Below are 24,333 nucleotides of genomic sequence, written 5' to 3'. Positions count from 1 at the left end.
CTATACCTAAACAAAGGGTCTCTTTGACCATCCAGAGTCCCAATTAGAGTGCACGTGAAATAAAAGCTGCCTCCTTCCTTCCGCCCCCCAAAAAGGGAAGTAGAACTGGGCCGTCACAGGGCGGCCAACATACGGCTCTGCCTGATTCACGGGCCCGTCAAGAACACTGCTCTGTGCGGGTCACAACCGTCAGGTGGTATTTCTGGCGATGGTGCCCGGGCTCCTCACGACCTCATCTCTTTCCAGGCGTGCATGACAATGTCTTGCTCTAGCAATGAGCTGAAGAAGGAGGTCGACCTCCTGCAGCACCTGCAGGTCAGCCCACCTGTCTCAGGGCTCCAGAAGGTGGCGCTGGACATCTTGCGCCTGTCACTGTCCTGGCTGGAGGAAACGGAGCATCTCCTCCACGAGGTGGGGATCCAGTTCTGCAGCTCCGACAAAGGTGATTGAAACTCTTTTCTCACATAGTTACATGACTGAAATATTGCGTTGAATCTGATCACGATGGGACATCTGTTGAGGGAGGCTTCTTAGGTATGTGGCCAAGTGTTCCCTTCTCCAGACTTCATTTTGCTTCACCACTTGAGAAGCAGTGTTCCTGGAAAAAAGTACACAAGTGAGATGTGATTACTGGAGAAAAATGAGACATGACAGAGTCAAAAGGAAAAATCGAAATTATTCTAAATCTTCTCTCTCAGAAGTAACCATATATATACATATATAGAGTAGAGACGTTTTTTAGAGCAGTTTTATGTTCATGGCAAAATTGAGAGGATGATACAGAGATTTCCCAGGTACCCCCTGTCCCCACTCATACACAGCCTCCCCCATTTATCAGCATCAGCACCAGAGAGGTACAGTTGTCAGGACTGATGAACCTACATTGACACATCCTAATCACCCAAAGTCCATGGTTTATATTAAGGTTCACTCTTTTTCATTTTGATTTTATTGGAGTGTAGTTGATTTACAATGCTGTGTAGGGGTCACTCTTGGTGTTGTACATCCTATGGGTTTGGGCTTGGACAAATGTGTGATGACATGTATCCACCATTATAATATCATACAGAATCGTTTCCCTGCCCTGGCCTTTCTCGCCTTCTGAGATGGCCACGCCCTGTCTGTGGAGTGTGTTTCTCTCTCAATAAGTCCACGTCTTACCTACCACTTTGTCTGTCACTGAATTCTTTCTGCGATGAGACATCAACAACCTGAGCTTCATTAAGTCCTGAGACCAGCAGGTCCACCAATAATGAGGCCCACCCCGGGGAGGACCCAGAGGCCCTGTAAACCACGATGCTCCACCGGGAAGATGGTCCAGTCCTGAAGGTGCCTTTGATCCCAAATCTACTGCCCTAAGCAGAAGCCAGGGAGCACGGCGGGGGATGTGGTTCAGATCAGGCCATCTCTGAGCAGATTGGTGGATTCTGTGCACAAAGCCCTGGTATTAGGTCAACTCGATTTATGAGTTTCACTTCTCAGGTCACTCTGTAACTACACAGTAACAGAAAGTACGCAGAATTCATTAAAAGCCACCTGTGGAGTCCATAGAGGGGAAGTGGGGTGGGTGAAGTTACAGATCAGGGACGTGGTAATAAAGCAAAATGATGATAACCCATAAACCCAAATATCTAGAAACTGATATTCTAGAAATTGAGGAAAGTAAAGCTACAAGTTTAACAAAATAAAAAGAAGCAAAGGAGAAGCCAACTTCAAAGCCAGCCTATGCAATTCCTCCAGGGCAGCGCATGTTTGTCTGATTGAAGCCTGGCCCTGCTGTTCTTCAGTGCCTTCCTATTAGTGCCTTAAGTAATCAACATCTCCAGTAATCCCTCTGCAGTGTTCAGGAATTCAACTCGTCATGGGGAAACCTGTGGTTTGAGGACTTAAGTTTTTAAGATAACGTCTTTTCTTTTCAAAACTGGACATTTTTATTCCAAATAAAAGAACCTATCCCCCCCAAAAAAAGAATAGTTTCACTGCCCTGAAAATCCTCTGTGCTCCCTCCCAGCCCCCCCGCAGCCCCTGGCAACCACAGATCTTTTTACCGTCGCCATAGTTTTTGCCTTTTCCAGGATATCATGTAGTTGGAATCATACAACTTTTCAGATTAGTTTCTTGTATTTAGTAATATGCATTTTAGTTTCCTCCAAGTCTTTTCATGGCTTGATAGCTCTTTTTTTCTTTTTAAGTGCCCAATAATATTCCATTATCCATTCACCTACTGAAGGACATCCTGGTGGCTTCCAAGTTTTGGCAGTTATGAATAAAGCTGCCATAAACGTCCACGTGCAGGGTTTTGTGTGGACATGTTTTCAACTCCTTTGAGTAAATACCAAGGGCGCGGTTGCTGAATCATGTGGTTAGAGTACATTTAGGTTTTTTTTAAAATTAATTTATTTTATTTTATTTATTTTTGGCTGCGTTGGGTCTTCATTGCTGCGCACGGGCTTTCTCTAGTTGCCGCAAGCGGGGGCTACTCTTCCTTGTGGTGCACGGGCTTCTCATTGCAGTGGCTTCTCTTGTTGCGTTGCATGGGCTCTAGGTGCGCAGGCTTCAGTAGTTGTGGCAGGCGGGCTCAGTAGTTGTGGCTCACGGGCTCTAGAGCACAGGCTCAGTAGTTGTGGCACACAGGCTTAGTTGCTCCGTGGCATGTGGGATCTTCCCAGACCAGGGCTTGAACCTGTGTCCCTTGCATTGGCGGGCGGATTCTTAACCACTAGGCCACCAGGGAAGTCCGTAGAGTACGTTTAGTTTTTAAGAAAACCACAAAACTCTTTTCCAAAGTGGCTGTTTTGCGTTCCCGCCAACAATGAATGAGAGTTCCTGTTGCTTCACATCCTCGCTAGCGTTTGGTATCGTCACTACGATCATATTTTGTGTGGAACTTCCAGGGCATTTTCCCATGGAAAGAGCTGTGTGATTCTAGGCAGGTTACTTCCCCTCTCTGTGCCTGTTTCTTTACCTGTAAAATGGGGATAATAGGGAATACTCACCCCGTAGGATTTTTGTGAGGATTAAAATGCATTGATACATGTAAAGTACTTAGAATAGTACCTGGCATAAAATAGGCACTACCTATCCACGTGTATTGATTTTTTTAACTTTACAAAAGAATAATGTCATATTATACCCAATTTCCTTTAGTTTCATTCCTAACAGTACATCTGGAGCACCCTTCCATGTCAATACACACAGATCTACATCATCGCTGTCACTGATGGCAAGGAACCCCATTCTGAAGGGTGTACCGTAATTTATTTAGCCAGTCCTCTATCATGGGCATTTAAGTTGCTTCCAGTTTTTCACACTTAATAGATGAGGCTGACATAAATATTATTCACACATACCTGTTCATCTTATCTTTATCATCCTAGATGTGGAAGGATATGAACCACTTTCATTCAACAAAGATTTATCGCAGGCCTCCTAGATACCAGGCACAGTGCAGGTTGGAAATATAATGGGGTCAGAAACAGGTAGAATTCAGGTTATGGGGTATATGGATGTTGGCTGTAAAATTCCTCCCTCTTCACTGTACATTTGAAATCTTTCATAATAAAATATTGGGGAACTAACAGGCACTCTCCCTGCACTTGTAGATCTTAGGGTCTCAGGGAGGAATAGGGGTGGGGCCTTAACTGAAAAATCACTCACATGTAAAACTTTAATCATGACAGTTGCTTTGAAGGAGAAGTGCAGGGCTCTGACCTGGTCAGGGACGGCAGGGCACCTGCAGGGTGCATAGGAGTTATTTGCCAAAGAGGGGAGGGGAGGGCATTCTGGGTGGAGGGAGCAGCGTGGTGGGATCGCAGGAAGCATGGAAAACTCATGGGACTAAAAGAAATGGAGGCGGAGGGCAGGGACTGGTGAAGGAGGTCCACAGGGGCTGTATCATGGTGTGGCCGGGGGCTTGCAGAGCACTGGTAAGAAGCTCTGCTTTAACCTGAGAGCAGAGAGAAGCCCACGAAAGGTTTTAAGTAAGGAACTGATGGAACAGGCTTGCATTTGGAGACAGTCATCTTGGCCACGAGTGGAAAATGTACAGGAAGGTGGCCAGCACAGAACCCTGGGAGAGCAGTTAGGAGGCTGTCACAAGACACGATGGTGGCCCTCACTGTGGCAATGGAGGGGACGGAGCAAGAGAGAAGATTCCAGGGGCATTTAAGAGATGAATCAACAGGCCTCAGTGATGGAGTTAGATATGGCTAGAAGGGAAGTGATGGAGAGAAAGGGGGCTACAGGTCTCCAGGTTTCTGGCTTGTGTTAAAAGTACAGATGTGGTTCCTTCACTAAAATCCAGAGTAAAGAATGCCACAGGAGGACCAGGTTTGAGAGGGAAGATGAGTGTGAGGTGCCTGTAGACATCCAAAGTGAGGTGCCAAGGACGCAGCTGTCACCCTGGATATCCAACCGTATCAGTGATGTGGCCCTGGAACCCAGAAGAACATGTGCCACATAGCGGGTGCTTAGTCAGATGGGATGGATGGACGGGTGGATGGATGGATGGTGATTAAAGCCATACGTGTGAATGGTATCACTAGGAAGAAAGTACTGAATGAGAAGGGAGAGCCCAGGGCCACACCTGGGAAACTCCAACATTTATCCTTGATACTACTTGCCAAAGCGCTCTCCAGAGAGGCTGCGCAAATTTGACATTCTTACAATAATGAATGAGAATAGAGGAGTGATTTTCAACTCTGGTGATTAAGCAACCCCAGCCAGGATATGTCTAAGGTAATCCAGAAGGTGGTGTGAATTTCTTTTAAACGTGTTTAAAAAGAAAGGCAAGGCTTCCCTGGTGGCACAGTGGTTGGGAGTCTGCCTGCTAATGCAGGGGACACGGGTTCGAGCCCTGGTCTGGGAGGATCCCACATGCCGCGGAGCAGCTAGGCCCGTGAGCCACAGCTACTGAGCCTGCGCGTCTGCAGCCTGTGCTCCGCAACGAGAGGCCGCGATAGTGAGAGGCCCGCGCACCGGGATGAAGAGTGGCCCCTGCTTGCCGCAACTAGAGAAAGCCCTCTCACAGAAACGAAGACCCAAGACAGCCAAAAAAATAAATAAATAAACAAATGTGGGGTTTAAGAAAAAAAAAGTTTAAAAAAAAAAAAAAGGCAAAATCCAGATGAACTTTTCTGTAAGTGCCTGCCCCTCACAGATAGCATAGAGAACGGGGGCGCTGCATTGCTCCCGGCAACCCAGCCCCTCCCCAACCCCTGTATTACTGTCGTTGTAATCATGGCAGAGTCTGAGTGTGCGTGAAACCAAGAGAGATGTGGCCCACAGTTCTAGCTGTTCTTCAAAATCAGAACTAAAACAAGGAAAGACCATGATCTCTATCCTAGTAATAGCGGGGCCAAGCAATGTGTGCACTGTCCCCTCCCCAGGCTTTAGGACTCACTGAAGCCTCTGTCTCTAAATCTAGTCATACATTCCCGTAAAGAAACATGGGTTGCAAAATTAAGCCATCAGGGGCTTCCCTGGTGGCGCAGTGGTTGAGAGTCCACCTGCCGATGCAGGGGACACGGGTTCGTGCCCCTGTCCGGGAAGATCCCACATGCCGTGGAGCAGCTGGGCCCGTGAGCCATGGCCGCTGAACCTGTGTGTCCGGAGCCTGTGCCCCGCAATGGGACAGGCCACAACAGTGAGAGGCCCACGTACCGCAAAAAAAAAAAAAAAAAAGAAGCTGGCTCAAAAACTTTTTATGTGTTAGTCCACCATGATAAGTGATTCAAGGTACTTCCCATTACTGAGGCCAGCAGGGGATCCCCGAGTCACTCATCACCATACACAAGCACTCCTAAGAGCCTTGTGTGTTCACAGTTCCTAAGAGGAGGGTAGGAACCATGGTTTGTTTAACTCCTCCTCGGTACTTGTCACTGTGTTAGTTGTTTTACATGTACTGTGTACTTTCGTCTTCCAACAGCCCAATGAGCCAGGTACTATTGTCGTCTTTATTTTGCAAGTAAGGAAACTGAGTATCAATAACATTAAGGAACTTGCTCAAAGTCACACAGCTGGTACATGGTAGGGTCAGGACTCAAACTGAGGTCGTTGTGATCCCAGCACTTGTGTTTTTTCTGTGACCCCACACGCCCTCCGAAGATCCAGAGGGGTACCAGGTACATGCCCAGTTCCTAGAGGACAGGTTCTGTCGTTAACTTGAACAGAGACAAACCTGAGAGTTTCATTCCCTGGAGTGAAGGGTGTCTGATGCGCACCACGGGCCTCGCCCCAGCAAAGCCCCATTTGCATTAGAGCGAATAATTCTGAGTTCAGGCTTTGGAGACCAGCTGCTAAGGTGTGACTCTCAAGTGTGCGCTTACTCATTGTGTGAGCAGGTCTCGACTTCTGTGTGCCTCTGTTTACTTGGTTATAAAATGGGGTTAAGATCTCACCAGGTAGTTGTGAGGATTAAACGACGTGGTACCCAAATCATAGGGTCACACATAAGCCTTAGGAAACGGTAGCTGCCATCCGCATCAGCCTTGAATACTTGTTGATTTAATGTGAACTAAATGTGGATGGCAAGCAGATGGGTATGCACACAGGTAGGGCAGCTTGATTTACTCACGCCGAGGTGCCTTTACCTGTGACCCCTGCCGCATCTCTATTTGACAGCTAGTCAGATTTTCTTAGCCGTGAGCACTCAGTTCTCTTCCCAGGCCTTCTTCCTCAGCTCTTGACAATGGGCTGCATTTCCTAGCTGCCGAGTGGTAAAGCTGGGACTCCATCCAGGTCCCTCTGACCTCAAAGCCCCTGCTCTGAACCACCATACTACCTGCCTTTTAAAATATTGTCCTAAGGGATAAAACACACGTAACGAGCTAGGTCTGTAAAATCCTGGAATAAATCCCTCAGGGAAATCCAGGTTGAGTAACTATTGTTGGATCATGTCATGAGCAGCCCAGGAGATTGGGGTCACTACTAAAGATCTGATTGGTTAAGATATCACCTAACACCTGTCACAATGGCCGTCACCAAAAAGAACACAAATAACAACTGTTGGCGAGGATATGGAGAAAAGGGAACCCTTGTACACTGTTGGTGGAAATGTAAATTGGTGTGGCCACTACGGAAAACAGTTTGAAGGTTTCTCAAAACACTAAAAATAGAACTACCACATGATCCAGCAATTCCACTCCTGGGTATTTATTCCCCTAAAATGGAAAACACTAATTCAAAAAGATACATGCACCCCAATGTTCATAGCAGCATTAGTTACGATAGCCAAGACATGAAAGCAACCTAAGTGCCCATCAACAGATGAGTGGATAAAGAAGATGCAGTAGGGAATTCCCTGGCGGTCCAGTGGATAGGAGTTGACGCTTTCACTGCTACGGCCCAGGTTCAGTCCCTGGTTGGGGAACTAAGATCCCACAAGCTGCATGGTGTGGCCACCCCCGAAAAATAGATGTGATATATCTATATCTATATCTATATCTATATCTATATCTATATATATATCTATATATATATATATATATATATATGCAGTGGAATACTACACAGCCATAAAAAAGAATGCAATTTTGCCATTTGCAGCAACATGGATGGACTTGGAGGGTACTATGCTTAGTGAAATAAGTCAGACAGAAAAGGACAAATACTGTATGATACCACTTTTATGTGGAATCTAAAAAATAAAACTAGTGAATATAAGAAAAAAAGAAATAGACTCACAGATATAGAAAACAAATTAGTGGTTACCAGTGGGGAGCGGGAAAGGGGGAGGGACAAGTTAGAGGTAGGGAAATAAGAGGAACAAACTACCGTGCTCACTTCAGCAGCACATATACTAAAATTGGAACAATACAGAGAAGATTAGCATGGCCCCTGTGCAAGGATGACACGGAAATTCATGAAGCGTTCCATCCTTTTGTGACCAGAATGGGAAGGAAATTCAAAAAAGAGGGGATATATGAATACATAGAGCTGATTCACGTTGCTGTACAGTTGAAACTAACACAACATAGTAAAGCAGCTATACTCCAATTTAAAAAAAAGAGGTACAAACTACTATGTATAAAATAAATAAGCTACAATGATATATTTTACAGCACAGGGAATATAGCCAATATATTTTTTTTAATTTCACTTTTTACTAATTTTTTTTAATTCTTTTCTTTTTTTTTTTTTAAACCCCACATTTGTTTATTTATTTATTTTTTTGGCTGTCTTGGGTCTTCGTTTCTCTGCGAGGGCTTTTTCTAGTTGTGGCAAGCGGGGGCCACTCCTCATTGTGGTGTGCTGGCCTCTCACTATCGCGGCCTCTCTCGTTGTGGAACACAGGCTCCAGACGCGCAGGCTCAGTAGTTGCGGCTCACGGTCCTAGTCGCTCCGCGGCATGTGGGATCCTCCCAGACCAGGGCCCGAACCCGTGTCCCCTGCATTAGCAGGCAGACTCTCAACCACTGCGCCACCAGGGAAGCCCATAGCCAATATTTTATAATAACTATAAATGGAATATAACCTTTAAAAATTGTGAATCACTATGTTGTACACCTGAAACATACAATATTTTACATTGACTATATCTCAATTAAAAAATAAAAAAGCTGCGACCTAAAAAAAAAAATCTAATTGGTGAAGGATTACTGTGTGGTCCCACTGGAAGACAGGAAACATCTAAGGAGGACCTTAAAAGTCAGCTCCCCTCTCCTCCTGCCTGGTTTCTCAGCTTCTTTTGATAAGGGAAAGAAAGGACTTTTTACATTGATCTTTGCAAGCTCAGTTGATTGTGTCTATTTCTGCAAGACTTTGTTGCAAATAAAAGGATTCCTTGCATACATAGAAAATCGCTCTTTCTCAGATATCCAAGATATGCAGTATTTTTATGTGAAAAAAAAGAAAGTTGTAATACAATATGCACAGTGTTCTCCCCTTTTTTTTCTTTTTTTTTTTTTTTTCAAATGCCAATATCCAACCACAGGAGAAATCTGGAGGAAAAGACATAAAAGTGTTGAGAGTATTATCCCAGCATGATAAGACTGCGTGAGCCTTGACTTTCCCTCAGTCGTTCAACAACTATTTATTGCAGCCCTACTGTGTGCCGGCCACTGAGGATACAGCGGGGGGACACTTTCCACTTTATGGGTTTCTGCCCTGTTTGGATTTGTGTAACAGGCATGTGTAAATTTTGTAACCAGAACTATAATCAAGAATTGCTGCTTCTCCCAGAGAAGAAAATCCCTCTTTCCAACAGCCCAAGTCTGCATCACCCATCTCTGCCATCTCGGGATCCACCCAGTGCCCCTCTCCTCACGCACCCTTCACATAAGCCAGCCCAGCCCTTCACTCTCCAGCCTCTAGTCTCTCTGAAAAGAGAATGAGAGACCTAGGTCTGAATTCTGATCCTACTGCTTACCAGCTCCATAGCTTAACCTTGCTGGGCGTCTGTGTCTCACCTATAAATGCAAACACATTTCCTTGCTGGGCTGTTTGTAATGATCAGAAAATATCACGTGGTAAACTTCTGGCATGGTGCCTGGCACACGGCAAGTGGTTAATACTGAATAGCTATTATTATAATATTATTATTCTCACTCTTCCAAGCTGGAAATTCTCAGCAAGTGGCATTGTCAGAGGTCAAGGGCCCAGGCACGAGCCTGTTCAGCTCCCCTCCTGTCTCTCTCCGCACCCACCTTTCCTCCTTTCCCTCCATCTTCCCTCACTACGTTCTCTTTCCAAATGCAGCTCTTCCCTCCCTGAGTCTCCCCTTCTCTCTCCCTCCCAGACCACCTTGTGCACAAGCTCCTGAATCACGACCTCCTTCTTCAGCGTCTACAGCCTCCCACTCCATCTTTCTCCTTCGTCATCAAACATGCACTTCAAGCTGGTGCATCTTCACTGGGACCACTGCTTCTTTAGCTCCTTTTCTACTGCTTGTACTCCTGTCCCACTAAGACCTTGAAGTGCATTACACCCTGTGTGCTCACCACCAACTTCCCACATTGTCTTTGCCTCTTTGGCAACTGACGTGGCCCCCCCGCACTGAAGCCCCAGCTTCCTCCCCCCGCCATGTTCTCTCTGGCCTACCCAACCCTCTCGGTTTGCTTTCTTGAAACCCTCTCATCTTTGATAATTACAGCTTGGGTGGGTGATGCTCCTGGCAGCCAGTAGGTAGAGGCCAGGGATGCTGCTAAACGTCCTACGGTGCCCAGGACGGCTCCCACGACGAGGACTGTCCAGCCCAACACGTCGAGATGCTGCAGCTGAGAAATGCTGCTGGCTCCTTCGTCTCTGATACATCCCGGTTATTTTTCTGAAAAAAAAAAATCACCCTTCATTAAGCCAACTCACTGCTCCATCAGAAGCTGAAATAGCAGTGACTCAGACCCTGGAGTCACACCACTGTGATCCCAAGCCCTGGCTCAGCCATTTGCCAGCTGTGTGGCGTCCAGCAGCCACAGGTCTCAGAGCCCGACCGCCTCATGTGTAAAAGGAGGCGATGGCGGGACAATACAGTGGGGTGATGCGTTGATTGCTTGGCAGAGGGCCGGGCACACAGGTCACACTCGTGACATTTCAGTGATGTTTAAATCAAGTTTATACTCTTTAGGCTACTGTTCTAGGCTGGCCACAAACTGAACTCAGCTTTCCATCCCAACTCTTCCCTCTACTCCTCCCCTCCCCCATCATCTGCTCTAACCCAATTAAGCTCTTCCAGAACATGCACTGCATTTCCCCACCTCTCATCCTACCTCCTGCCTTCACCCCCCATATTAGTTTCCTATGGCTCTTCTAACAAATTACCACAAACTTAGGGGCTTAACACAACTCATATTTATTCTTTTACAGTTCTGGAGGCCAAAGGTCCAAAATCAGTTTCGCTAAGGTAAAGGCAAGGGGCTGGTTCCTTCTGGAGGCTCTAGGAAAGAATCCGTTTCCTTGCCTTTTCTAGTCTCTAGACTGGAAAAGGCGAGGAAATAAAAATTCCCCGCTTTCCTTGGCTCACGGCAGAGGAGCACCTTCAACTCTCTGCTTCTGTCACATCACCGTCTCTGTCTGTCTGTAGTCAGACTCCCTGTGTCTGCTTCTTGTAAGAACCCATGCACCTATATTGGGTCCCCCCAGCTAATCCAGGATAAGCCCGCATCTCAAGATCCTTACCTTCATCACATCTGCAAAGGTCCTTCTGCCCTGTCAGGTAATGTTCATAGGCTCTAAGGATTAGGACCCAGACATCTTTGGGGGGAGGCATCATTCACCCAACCACCTCTTCCATTCTGACACGCCATCCCCTCCAACTCTGCATACCCATGCGTGCCCACGCCCAGTGGGGCCTCAGCCAAGCAGTGATCACACCAGGTGAATGATGGCGCCTCCCCTGGGACTTTTTCATAGACGGATGCTGTGCAAGGACCAACCTTGGGGAACTTCCCAGGATAAATACCGTGTTTAGAGGGAATAGGGCTTTCAAGAAGCCAAGCTTGCTGCTGGGTGGAGCCCTGGGCTAGGACACAGAAGCCTGGGTTCAAGTCCATCCTCACACCTGTGGCCGAAGGTTCCCCCTCAGTGCCCCCGCCCTGGGAGGCTGCAGCCTCATATGAGCTGTGTGGCCTTGGACAAGTCATGTCACCTCTCTGGGCCTCGATGCCTCACCTGCCAAGGGAGGATGGTGAGCTCATTAGTACTGGCCTGGGGTAAGTGTCCAGTAAATAGCAGCTGTGACTTTTACATGCAGTAACTTCTTCCTGAGCCTTTCTTTTGAGTGTAAATTATTTCTTTTATAGATCACAAGGACCACATGGATGGATCATTTCTAGACTTAAAGACCCTCGGGATGGAAAAAAATGTTCAGAAAATATTGGATGTAAAACCTGACTTGCCAACTTTTTCAAGAGTAGAGATCGGAACGGTAACCAAAGAAACTTTGTCTCTGCATTGACTGACACGTGGGGAGGGTGGGCATGAGGACAGACACGAGCCGTGTGCCCTGGCACCAGTGTATACATCATTGGTTCGAGGCCAGGTCCTCCCTGATGGGCTGGCACCTGTATGGACTGATCGGTGCCTGGCCGTACCAGCAATCCAATGTTTGAATAGAAAGGCGGCTTGCCATCATGTACAGCATGATATAGCATTGCACTGATGCTGGCCAGGTCAATCTCTGGGCCCTCCTTTTCACATCACATGTTATATTCTGCAGAAAATATCCAACAAGCTAATGTACAACAGTATGTCATGAGCTTGCCTAACATTTGTTTTTTGCTATAAACTGAAAAACATGAACACATAAAGGGCAGCCAAAGGGAGCCATGATGATTAAGAAGACACAAGTTCTAGAATCAGAGACCTGTGTCCTAATCCCAGCTCTGCAAGCTCTGTGACCTTGGGCAGCCTCCTAACCTTTCTGGGACTTCAATTTCCCAGCTGTAAAATGAGGATGGAAAAATTAAAGGAGATCATTATGTAAAGTGCTTATCCCAGTGCCTAGCTCATAGCGAGCACTTTAATAGATGATAGTTATTATTGTCAAACAGTATTTAAAGAGTATTATCCAAGAAAACCTTCCTTTCTTAGGGAGCATAGTTTGTGTTTTCCAGGATTTTCAGAAGTAATTTGATTGTTAGGTTGAAGGTGCCCTGTATCCTAAATGGATGTTTGATCGGGTGTTTGACTGACACATGACAATGGACAGCTCAGGTCAGCGTGGCTTGCTGTGGCAGCTGGTCTAAACCAGGTTTGGGAAAACATAATAAAGCCATCCTATCTGTACCAGCATTTTCTCCTACAATTTTTCTAGACATTTGCTCACACGTCTAGAGGTGTGAGTCTTCAGAAACGTGTTGGTCTTCCTGATAAAATCGAACCTTCCTTCTCTGAGGTTGGGAGTGGAGGGACCGTCTCCAGGTGGGGAGCTCAGCTGGATCTCACGTCCTGATGGTCCTGCTTCCAAGATTGACCTTCCCCTTGGCAACAAGCCCTCATCCCACCACTGACACCACAGAGCAGGAAACCTCCCAACTCTCAATCCTCCAAGGTTGGCAGTAATTAAAGGAAAGAGCAGGAGGAAGAATAGCTGACATCTGTGAACTGCTTACTGTGTGCCAGGCGTTGAGCTCAGCCGGCTCCATGCCTTATGTCATTGAACCATCGTAGCAGCCTTGTGTCATAGTTACTATTATTGTCCCCATTTAACAGATAAGAAAAATTAAGGCTTCAGGAGGTCAAGTACCTCACCCAAGGTCACAGAATAATGATTGAAGACACACCAGGGGTGTGTCCCTGGTGGTGTGTCTGCTAGCCTGCAGAGACCGGGTGGGGACTGTGTACTTGGATCCTGTAGCCCAGGCTCTTCCTTAGTGACCCTCCACTCAGGAAAAGAGGGGGCGTCTGGAGAGGTACAGAGGATGCAGCTCAGGGTAGCTGAAGACACTGAGCAGCATCTCAGGTTCTTTTTGCAGCAGATCTGCCCGGTTTATTGTCATCTTCAGATACCCTCTTTTATTCTCATCTCCATAGATACATAGACAAATATGTCCACTCTTATCTATCACAGTCACTTTGGGGGCCATTATAGTTTTTTAGTTGTTTTGTTTTTAATCTCAGAGGTTTTCAGGGTAGTGCCAACAAATGCTAGGGCTAAGAGATGCTCATGACAAGCATTAAAAGCCAATTTATTTTTTAAGGAGGCTTATTATGGTTATTTGTAGTCGTTCAGATCGGGTAACCTATTCAGACTGGTGGCCATTCCATGCAGTCATTTGGGCTTCCAGCAGCCAGCTGGCTGGTTGGGGTCTTAGGGAGATGCAGCTGCAAACACTATCTGCATTGTCTCTGGAAAGGGTCTGAAGTGATGCTCACCCACCAGGTTCCAGAACTAGGAGAAGGTTGGGCCAAATTTTGTGAGGGTATGGTTTCTGCTGCACAGAAATGAGATTCCTTTAATAAAAAGGAGGGAGGCTATTTTCCACTTAACCTTCATTCGTTCATTCCACAAACATGCCCACTATGCACCACTCGGTGCCAGGTGCCATGCTGGGCACAAGGAGGGAGATAGTGAGCAAAAGCCGCATGGTCCCCATTTTTCTGGAGCTTGTCTTCTCAACATCAGCGGTACTGATTTTTTGAGCCAGGTAACTCTTTGTTTGGGAGACTGCCCTATGCATCGTGGGGTGTTTAGCAGCATCCTTGTCCTCTACCCACTAGACGCCAGCAGCAATTATGACAACCACAAATGTGTCCAGGCATTGCTAAATATCCTGGAGGGGGTCGGGTGGCCAGAGTCACCCCCGGTTGAGAACCACTGGCCTAAAGGGAAGACAGACGAGACGGTGGCCAAAGAATGGCATAAGTGATGCATCATTTCAAAGGCAGTCGTGCTCTGAAGTGGTAGGAACACAGTCATATAGAAAGCAGTTCACAGAGTCAGACTGGATTTAAAACCAACTCTCTTGGCGTGGACATATATACACACACACGCTACCAAAGGTAAAATAGATAGCTCGTGGGAAGCAGCTGCATCGCACAGGGAGAGCAGGTCGGTGCTGTGTGTCTACCTAGAGGGGTGGGATAGGGAGGGTGGGAGGGAGACGCAAGAGGCAGGGGATATGGGGATATATGGATACGTATAGCTGATTCACTTTTTGATACAGCAGAAACTAACACACCATTGTAAAGCAATTATACTCCAATAAAGATGTTAAAAAAATTAACTCTCTCAAATTATTCTTTAGTATCTTTCCAGTTCTTCCATTATTCTTTGGGTTATTCTTCTGGATGTAGAAAATCATAATGGAATGCCAAGAGAGTTTTTCTTCTTTTTTTTTATTTCAGCCTCAAAATGGCCTTTCCAGCCCAGGGTCCATCATGGTCTCTGAGAAGTTAAGGAAAATGGATGTGGCTGACGCTTTAGATCTTAGTGAAAAGCTGGTAGGTATACCCAGCATCAGTCCCCTCCTGTCCAAACCTGCGTGCCCTGCAGGTAGTTTAAACATCAACTCCACATACATTTTAGTTGTTACAGTAGCTCCACGAGACCCATCTCCTATCCCAGCATGGGCTGGAAATTGCAGAGCCCAGTTCCTTGCAAGACTGGGTAGTAAGAATGAATGTTTATGTCTGTTGTCATTCCCCCTCCACCCCTCCCCCCAATTCTCAAAAAGGCATAGTGTAAATGGATGCGGGGGAAAATGAAAGTCCTACTAAAAACCCCAAATGCACTCATTTGCAAAGCATGTGTTTCTTCTCTGCAACTGCAGAAAATGAATGAAACAGAATTAGGCGTTTGCCTCCTCAAAGGGGCCACCAGCGGTCTTGGGCCAGGCCTCTTACCTGCGAAATGCTTTCTCGTAGTACATGGACATGAGCAAAACCCTCGGGACTTTGATGAACATCAGAGGTATGTCAGGTCACGTGTCCATGAAACACCTCTCCCCAAAAGAGAGGGAGAGAGTCTACCAGCTTCGACAAAGAGACCTGTACCTGGTGTTTGATAAGATCACCCTACTCAAGAACCAGCTGCAGAGAAAAGAGCTTTTGAGACAATACGAGAAGGACATTGAACAGCTCAAATATGGCCCATGTCTCCGGCAAAAGGCCCAGGCCTCCATTCTCCAGGCTAAACCTCGGGGCAGCTGCAGACCCTTAGGGACCAGAACAAGAGGACAGAGGCCTGGGTGTGGAGGGGGGCAGGCGGGATGGTGACTCAGGGCCTGATGGACCCAAGTCTCTGGGCAAGAAAGCAGCAGTTAGAGTACCCTACTGTTAAGGAATAAGGTGCACCTTTTATAAATGTGTCTGATGTTTCACCATGTGTGTGCTTTTCATAATTCCATCGTATTTTCAGTGGTATCCATTCCCCCACCCTCTCTGGAAAATTGGGAGGGGCTGGTAGCATAACCGTTGCCCCCTTCATGCTGCACGTCCACAGCCAATGGGCTATTTATTCTGCCCTCTAGTCCCCACATCTTCAGCCTTCCCCCCACTTGTAAGGAAACCGCGAAGCCAGGCATATATGGAAGTGTTCTGAGGATCTCCCAGGTCGGGAGCATTGGTGGTGAGTGAGAAAGCTGAGGAGAAAAGAGACTTTGTCTCTCCTGTGTGCTCAGGCAGAGCAAAGTGTCGGTTCAGATGTACCAGTCACAGGTGGCAAAGCTGAAGGACGACATCTCCAAAGAGGCCGAAGAAAAGGCGCTGCTGAAGGAGGCCCTGGCGCACATGGAAGAGCGGCTGCACCAGGAGAAGAGGGTCACCAGGGCGATCAGGCAGCAGAAGGTGAGAGGTCCCTGCTCGGAGCAGAGCCTCTGAGGCTGCCCCTCAGCTCCCTTTAGAAACAGCCAACTGAGGTCCCAGTGGGATCCAGGCAGCACAGAATGCATTCGCTCATTGCAAAGGAAGGTGGCAGAATAGCTTTAGCGTTAGGCAGACTTAGGTTTAGACTCTTGTTCTGCCATTTACTGTGTGACTTCAGGCAGCTTTTTTTTTTTTTAACATCTTTATTGGAGTATAATTGCTTTACAGTGTTGTGTTCATTTCTGCTGTGTAACAAAGTGAATCAGCTATATGCATATGTATATCCTCAGATCCCTCCCTCTTGCGTCTCCCTCCCACCCTCCTTATCCCACCCCTCTAGGTGGTCGCAAAGCAATGAGCTGATCTCCCTGTGCTATGCAGCTGCTTCCCACTAGCTATCTATTTTACATTTGGTAGTGTATATATGTCCATGCCACTCTCTCACTTCATCACAGCTTACCCTTCCCCCTCCCCATTTCCTCAAGTCCATTCTCTACATCTGTGTCTTTATTCCTGTCTGCCCCTAGGTTCATCAGAACCTTCTTTTTTTTTTTTTTTTTAGATTCCATATATATGTGTTAGCTTAACCTCTCTGAGACTCAGTCTAGCTTGCCTCTATCTTTTTTAACTTTCTTTTTTTTAATTTAATTTTTATTTTATATTGGAGTATAGTTGATTTACAGAGTTGTGTTAGTTTCAGGTGTATAGCAAAGTGATTCAGTTATACATATACATATATCTATTCTTTTTCAGATTCTTTTCCCATATAAGTTATTACAGAATATTGAGTAGAGTTCCCTGTGCTATACAGTAGGTCCTTGTTGATTATATATTTTATATATAATAGTGTGTATATGTTAAACCCAAACTCCTAATTTATCCCTCCCCACCACATTTCCACTTTGGTAACCATAAGTTTGTTTTCGAAGTCTGTGAGTCTCTTTCTGTTTTGTAACTAAGCTCATTTGTATCATTTTTTTTAGATTCCACATATAAGTGATATAATATGATATTTGTCTTTGTCTGACTTACTTCACATAGTATGATAGTCTCTAGGTCCATCCATGTTGCTGCAAATGGCATTACTTCACTCTTTTTTATGGCTGAGTAGTATTCCACTGTATATTTGTACCACATCTTCTTTATCCACTCCTCCATCGACATTTAGGCTGCTTCCATGTCCTGGCTGTTGTGAACAGTGCTTTCTGAGACTCATAGTCTAGCTCGTCTGTATTTTTTTAACTTTTGATAATTCGTGTATTTTATCTTGTTTTTTCTATCCAGATAACTCTTTTTTCTACCAGTTTTATTGAGACATAATTGACACACAGCACTGTACTGAGCTTAAGGGTGTCCAGCATCATGATCTGACTTCCCTGCCTCCTGCAATGATGACCACAATCAGTTGAGTGAACAGCCCGAGTGTTTTTAAAGGCGGCGCTTCTGATTTTCATTGTTCTGCCAGGTGCCAGGGATACACCGAGGAATAAGCTCTCTGAGAATAAAGATTTGGGTTTGCTATTCTGAGTAGCCAGAATAGTACTCCAGTCTTTCTGACTTGGGGCTGTGTATTTGTACACGCATGCTTGCGTGTATCTGTGTACATGTGAGTATGTGCTGTGTGTGTGCATGTGTGTGTATTTGCATGTGTGTGTTTGTTGCCTGCATGAGCTCTAAGGAGGCCAAGGTCATAGAAGGGTGCCCTTCTCCTCAACCAGGAGGTGATGGTCAGATAGTTCCTTGCAGAAGCCTGCCCTCCATCCTGCGAACCTTCCAGGCAATAGGTTTCCAGACAGCAGGCTCTCTGGCTTAGAGCCCCAGAAATGAAAAGTGGCTGTCCTGCTCTGAGGGAGACTGGATGCGGTGTTTCCAGTGCTCACTGCTGTGAATTAAACATCACAGGCCTTAGTCTGCATGTGTCATCGGGCTGCCTCAGGCAGAGGACAGTTTCCTTTCACACCAAGCAATGCCAGGGAGAGCTGGGCCAGTGACAGAGTTGTGACTTTCCCTTTGATGTGCCCTCTGGAGAGCTCACCCCTCCCCGAAATGCCGCCCCCGCCCCCAGGGCTTGGCAGACTAGGCCCCAAAGCAGAGACACCAGACCACAGAATGGGACAGAGAAGGGCCCAAAAAAAGCCATTGTCATGTACTGAAAACCTGAGGATTTACATAATCAGGCTTCACATGCATTATTCATGGGCTGCCTCATTCATACACAGTGCAAGGGACAGGCCAGCCTGTTTGTCAGGAAGAAAACAATAATACATTTTAAAGTTTGCTGGATCCTAAAGGGCACTTGTATATATCTGTCTTGGCATCCGTTCCTTCCAGGGAGTATATCTTCGTTGTCTTTAAGCAGAAATGAACAGAAAGTAGAATTCCTCTTTTCTAAGTTTTACACTTAGTATTTTCACAAGGAGCCTTAGTTTTTTAGCCTCCTGTATGAAACTTTGAAACTCTTCACCCGTTCACAGAGGTGGCAGTGTTGAAGCACTGAGATGAAATTACACATCTTTAGCCTCAGAATTGCCCCCCCCCAAAAAAAGGGAGTTTGTAGTTTTAATTTTTGACCATCTCTTCACCAAGCAGACCTTTCAAGAATCAAAAGTCCTATTTCCACACTAATATCTCTGGCTGTGAAAATGAGACTTGGTATAAGATGCTGGGCCTTCACAGCGAACTGGGTCTGTGGCTCTGTCCATGTGGCAGAGGGACGGGAACCGCGGCCCAGGCCGTGCTCACTCGAATCCACTTCCCACATCACCCAAGAAGCCGGCAGTGTCTCTCAGAGTTCAGAGGCCAGATTTGGAGTCAAACAAATAGGGGTCAAGCCCCACCGCTGCCCCGAATGACCCTGAGTAAGTGGCTTGACCTCTGTATCCCAGGTTCCTCAACAAAAGCAACCAAAACTGTTAGCAAGGGGCCTACTCCGTGGGGCAGTGGGAGGGTTAAATGGCAAAATGCCTGCAGTGCCTGACACATCACAAGCCCTGTTTCTAAGGGGGAAGAATAGGCAGCTCATGGATGGGTGGGGATTCCTCTATTTCTTTCAGGGAGCTTCCTGCCAGCTGACGCCTTCCCCGGTCCTCCCAAAGCCGCCAGCTCTTATGGGACGCGCTCTTCTCTTTGGTGAATACGACTAGGCCACGGCCAAGAAAGGACCCAGATACCTTTTGTGAAAGGGCTAAGGCTGGGATTTTCAAGAGGAAATTTTTAAATGCACAGAAGTTGCCACTTGGGAAGCACGCAAGCCCTTTCTTAGGGCTTGAAGTGTAAGAAAGGCTGAAGGGCACCGGCTGCTTCTGGCAGGAGAAGCCGCTCAGCTCTCCTGCCAATCAAATCTCCAGCCAATCAAGTCCTGGCTAGGACGCGTGACCACTGCTTTGCCTTGTGGTCTCAGCCAGGAAAAGCCCCTAACCTTCCCTCTGCTTAATTAGCTCAGATCCCTCTTCTTTAAGATGAGAATAAAAATGGCACCTAGCTCGTAGCCTTCCCAATGGGAGCTTGTATACAAAAGCCTTAGCACATAGGACCACAAAGCATTCACCCTCTCCTACCATCGTCATTATCCTCACTATTCTCTTTAACTCACTATCTTCCAAGATTTCCTTGGGCCCAGGTATTCTCAAGATTCTGGCTTCCTCCGTGCCACTTCTGTGTTTTGTTTGTTTGTTTGTTTTTGCGGTACGCAGGCCTCTCACTGTTGTGGCCTCTCCCGTTGTGGAGCACAGGCTCCAGACGCGCAGGCTCAGCGGCCATGGCTCACAGGCCCAGCCACTCCGCGGCATGTGGGATCCTCCTTGACCGGGACACGAACCCGTGTGCCCTGCGTCGGCAGGCGGACTCTCAACCTCTGTGCCACCAGGGAAGCCCCACAATTGGTAGATGTTGTGTAGGAGGAGCGTGGGATGGGAGGGGCTTGGGGTGGTACTCTTCCGCCCACAATGATGAAGTAGAACCATGTGGCCAGGCCTATGCAGCATACGGATAGAAGAAGGCTAAAGAAAAAGACCCTCCCGCACCCCCTTCATCACATCCCAGTGTGTTCAGTAAAGTTCAGGAAAAGCAGGTGCACAGGGGCCAGGCTCTGCCCTTCAGTGCCCAGTTGCCCACTGACGGAACTTAATCCAGGAAGGAATTTTGCAGCAATGTTCAAACTGGGGTTCCCTGGAGCCTTTGGGTGCCATGGAAAGGTGTGACTCTCAAAGCACACACACCTTTCTCCCGCCAGAGAAGCTCTCCATTATCTTATACCCCAAGTTCCTCATGGGATTTTGCTTGGATAAACGGTTCTGCCAAAAAAAAGGCGGGGGATGGGGTGGGAGAGAAGAAGGCTGTTGGTTTAAAACTAACCCCTGCTTTATAATATCTGGGAATTTGGATAGTGATTGTCTCAACTGAGTTTGTGATAAATACTGAGTGGCTGCAGGCTCGAGGCCTTCTCCACGGAAAATGCCTGGAGGGCAACTGTCAGTTCAATACGGGCCCATCAGCCTTCACAGACAGTCCTCTGAGGGTAGAGTTAGCATCCTTCTGGGAGAATGGAAGAGTCTTGTAAGCACCTATGCCCTGTCCCAAAAGACAGCCTTATCTCCTCCCTGAGTTTTGTGACTACCCGGTAGGGTTGCCAGATTTAGGGGAAAACAAACAAACCAAAAACACGATGCCCAGTTAAATTTTAATTTCAGATAAACAACAAAAGCTATTCAGTATAAATGTCCTAACTATTACACGGGGCATATTCACACTCACAAATTTGTTGGCTTCATTCTGAAATTCAGATTTAACTGGGCATCCTGTATTTTATCTGGCAACCCCTCCAACATTTACTGAGCACCAACTAGACACCAAGCAGGGAGGTTCTGAACCAGGTGTCGCAAGATGGCAGCCCACAGATATATTCCATTTGGCTCATGGGATTTTTTTTTAAGTTACATTTCAAAATAGGGCAGTTTCCTGGAATACTCTGGATTTCCAGCTTCTCTGGGAAACTTGGAAGATCTGGTGACCCTAGGCCCACAGACCCACAAGCCACCATCACAAGCCTCCATCTTCCAGGCCCCTTAGAAAGGCCCTGGGCTCGTGTGTTTGCTGCTGTCCACCACCACCCCAGCTCACTTCACCCACTTCTTTTCCTTTCCTGGCCGCTGTAGGAATCAGGTTGGCGACCCCAGTGGATGCTCAGGGCTCTAGGAGAACGTCTCCTTCCTGACACCACTGCACATTCACCTGCAGAGTGTCAGTCTGCAAGGGAGACCCCAGTTCCCTCTCACTTTTGTGTCTCCAGTGCCTAGGGGATGCTCTTTCTTTGATGAGCTGCCCCTGAGGTGCAGGGTCTTGAGCAGATCAGGGTCAGCAATAGTAATCAAACCCCAGGGGAGCGGCAAGCTCCAGGTTTTCAATGATGCTGGCTTCCCAATAGGCCCCTGTAGTCCCTGCCAGGGAGGTTAGCCACTGGGGCTTTCAACATTTCCACTGGGTGGAAAGCCACTGGACATCTACAGCCTCTTCCACTGATCTAGGAGGCTCTGCTTCCAGCTAAAGCAGATCTGTCCTCCAAGAAGAATACAGTATCCTTCATAGCCTTCTTGGTTGACCACCTCCTTCTCTGCTGGAATCTGGAACAGAGATTCCCTAAAAGGTGCAGCAGGACAGTGTAGCGTTGCCCCAAAGCCACACCCCCTTCTGCAGATCTCTATCCTCACCTCCTCACCTAGGAAGGCTCAACATTCCATCCAAATGGGTAGCATCTGAAAGTTGAGAAAAATCCATTTTTCTCTGATGTAAAAGGCAAAGAAGAACATACACTAAATTTTGTCAATATTCTTTCTGTGTTAAAGAGACGAATGTTTGGAGAGCTGATGAAGAACTCAAAGATGCAGAACTCACATTTCCAGGTGAGCCAGAAGAGAGAAGAGAGAAAACCCTAGGACGTCAGCAGGAAGCCCAGTGGACAGTTATCCCACATCTATTATGTATTGAGCATTTGGCATGTGCCGGGCACAGAGCCAAACACTCGATGTGCAGTATCTCTTTTAAGCTTCACAACAACCCTATGGGGTGGGTGTTGTTATTATACCCAATTTACAGATGAGGTGTCTGAGGCTCAGAGACTTTCTTTGTCCAGAGCCACACAGCTCAGTAGGAGAGCTGGGAATCAGTGCAGATCTGACACCCAGGTGAGTGCTAGCTTTTCCTCCTTTAGGTTAGAAACCTCCAGGTAATAAACCTGATACATTTCCAGTGGTATTTCTCTTAAATTTCAAGGAAGCATCCTCTAGAATTCTCTTCAAAGTTGAGAATTAAGACTATGAAATCTTGAACATGTTGAAACATTGCCATTGACAAATCAGCCCTGGAACTGGAATTAAGCCAGTCCACGTTCCCACTTTGCAGACAGTAGAGGCGAGCTCTCAGGAAGCTAGAAAGCCAAACACATTTTGGTTGAATATGAGATAGGAGACATTCAAGTTTGATAAAAGGCCACAGTCATGCTGAGGCGACCAAATTATCATGGGAAGAAACGAAGATATTCTAGGTGAGGGATATATTTGAAAAATAGAAGCTTCTCAACCAGCATCCTTGTGCTAAGACCAGAAGGTGGTTACTCCCCAGAGCAGGATGTTAAGAGGATAGAGAGCATCCTGAGGGCCCCACTTGATCTGAGACGTTTGCCACCCTGCAAAGTGGAAACGACTGGAAGTTTGTTACTTATTCACTCACATATATGACTGAGCTGGGAGGAGGCAGAAACTGCCCTACATCTAGGTTTTGTCTGAGGACCACCTGCGGATGTGAAATGGCAGAGGAGATATTGGGATGGGCCCCGGATGTTGTGGGAACATTGTGCTTCTCTGAGATGTGAGACCCCCTGGAACTTCACGCTGCCTCTGGCTTTAACAGAAGCGGGGCAAATGGTGCTTCGGCTAAGAGCAAAGAGCCAACTTCCCATTCTCCCTGCCCTCCAGCCTGAGCTTAGAAGTTTGGTGTCTAAGATCTCCTCAGTACAGAAAGGTTTCCTCCAGGTTCCTTGCCAAGTGTAACTTGGGCGACTCCTTCCCCAAGAGTGGGCCTTGGGCTTCCCTGGTGGCGCAGTGTTTGAGAGTCCGCCTGCCGATGCAGGGGACACAGGTTCTTGCCCCGGTCTGGGAAGATCCCACATGCCGCAGAGCGGCTGGGCCTGGGAGCCATGGCCACTGAGCCTGCGCATCCGGAGCCTGTGCTTCGCAACGGGAGAGGCCACAACACTGAGAGGCCTGCGTACCGCAAAAAATTAAAAAGTGGGGGAGGGGGCTTTTTTAAGGATATAGGGGTGAGTGCCTCATAAAAACTGGGAGCTGAAAGAGAGACTGGCCTCGAAATAGAACTGGTAAGCCATCAGATCTCAGGCATCCTCTCTTTTACACACACACAAGCATGCGCACACGCACACATAGGCCGTATCTCCTCTCTGTGTCTCTGTGTGGCTCCCCTGATCTCTGCTCTCTCCAGTCATGTGACAGGAAGGAATGACCTCATGGTCCCCCAGTTCAAAGGACCAGCCCAGGAAGCAAGTAGCATCTTAGAACCCATAACCCAAATCCTGGGAGTGACCATCTTAAAAGCCCAGCCCGTGCCAAGTGCCCGATCAGCTATGACCAGGGACAGAGTCACACACATGGCTGCCTGGATCCAGGAGTAGTGCTCAGAAAAGGGTTAGACAGACCCCCTAGAGTATGCTGCATTTTACCCTCCTAAGACATCAGAGACATAAGGCATTCAGTTCAGTAACAGCTTTTTGAGAGAAAGTCCATCCCAATGAAATTGCCTATCATCAGAAACTCCTGGTTCAAAAAAAGATGCAAATGTCAGAAGAAAACGTTATCTGTGTATCTGGAAGAGTGTACACCAAAATGTGAATAAGGTTACCTGTGGGTAGTGTGATAATGGTGGATCATTTTACCTTCGTTTTGCTCACGTCTATGTGTATATATAAATATTTTTTACAACAAAGATTTTATTTTCAGTAAAAAAAAATGCCATTTGAGAAATATTTGGGGATCTCCCTACAATTATAGAGTTTGGGCATTTGTTGCTCTTGCTTGTTGTAGGTTG

At 46.9% G+C, this 24,333-nt stretch overlaps 1 protein-coding gene across 1 annotated transcript in view; it reads left to right on the top strand.

Moving 5' to 3' along the window:
* Positions 1 to 23,169, top strand: part of LOC309808830 (forkhead-associated domain-containing protein 1-like) — a gene marked incomplete at both ends in the record, with an annotated part of 1,104,685 nt that extends 1,081,516 nt beyond the window's left edge. The window contains 7 exons of the mRNA XM_082629403.1: positions 247 to 442; positions 9,737 to 9,834; positions 11,744 to 11,860; positions 14,782 to 14,877; positions 15,301 to 15,518; positions 16,056 to 16,221; positions 23,143 to 23,169. Of these exons, the coding sequence (XP_082485529.1) occupies positions 247 to 442; positions 9,737 to 9,834; positions 11,744 to 11,860; positions 14,782 to 14,877; positions 15,301 to 15,518; positions 16,056 to 16,221; positions 23,143 to 23,169 (918 nt within the window). The remainder of the gene's footprint in view (positions 1 to 246; positions 443 to 9,736; positions 9,835 to 11,743; positions 11,861 to 14,781; positions 14,878 to 15,300; positions 15,519 to 16,055; positions 16,222 to 23,142) is intronic.
* Positions 23,170 to 24,333: the final 1,164 nt, after the last annotated feature.

The sequence above is a fragment of the Mesoplodon mirus genome (genome assembly GCF_964341445.2).
Source record: "Mesoplodon mirus genome assembly, chromosome: 7".
Classification (NCBI taxonomy): Eukaryota; Metazoa; Chordata; class Mammalia; order Artiodactyla; family Ziphiidae; genus Mesoplodon; species Mesoplodon mirus.
The sequence above is the reverse complement of the archived record's forward strand: the minus strand, read 5'-3'. Positions and strand labels throughout refer to the sequence as shown.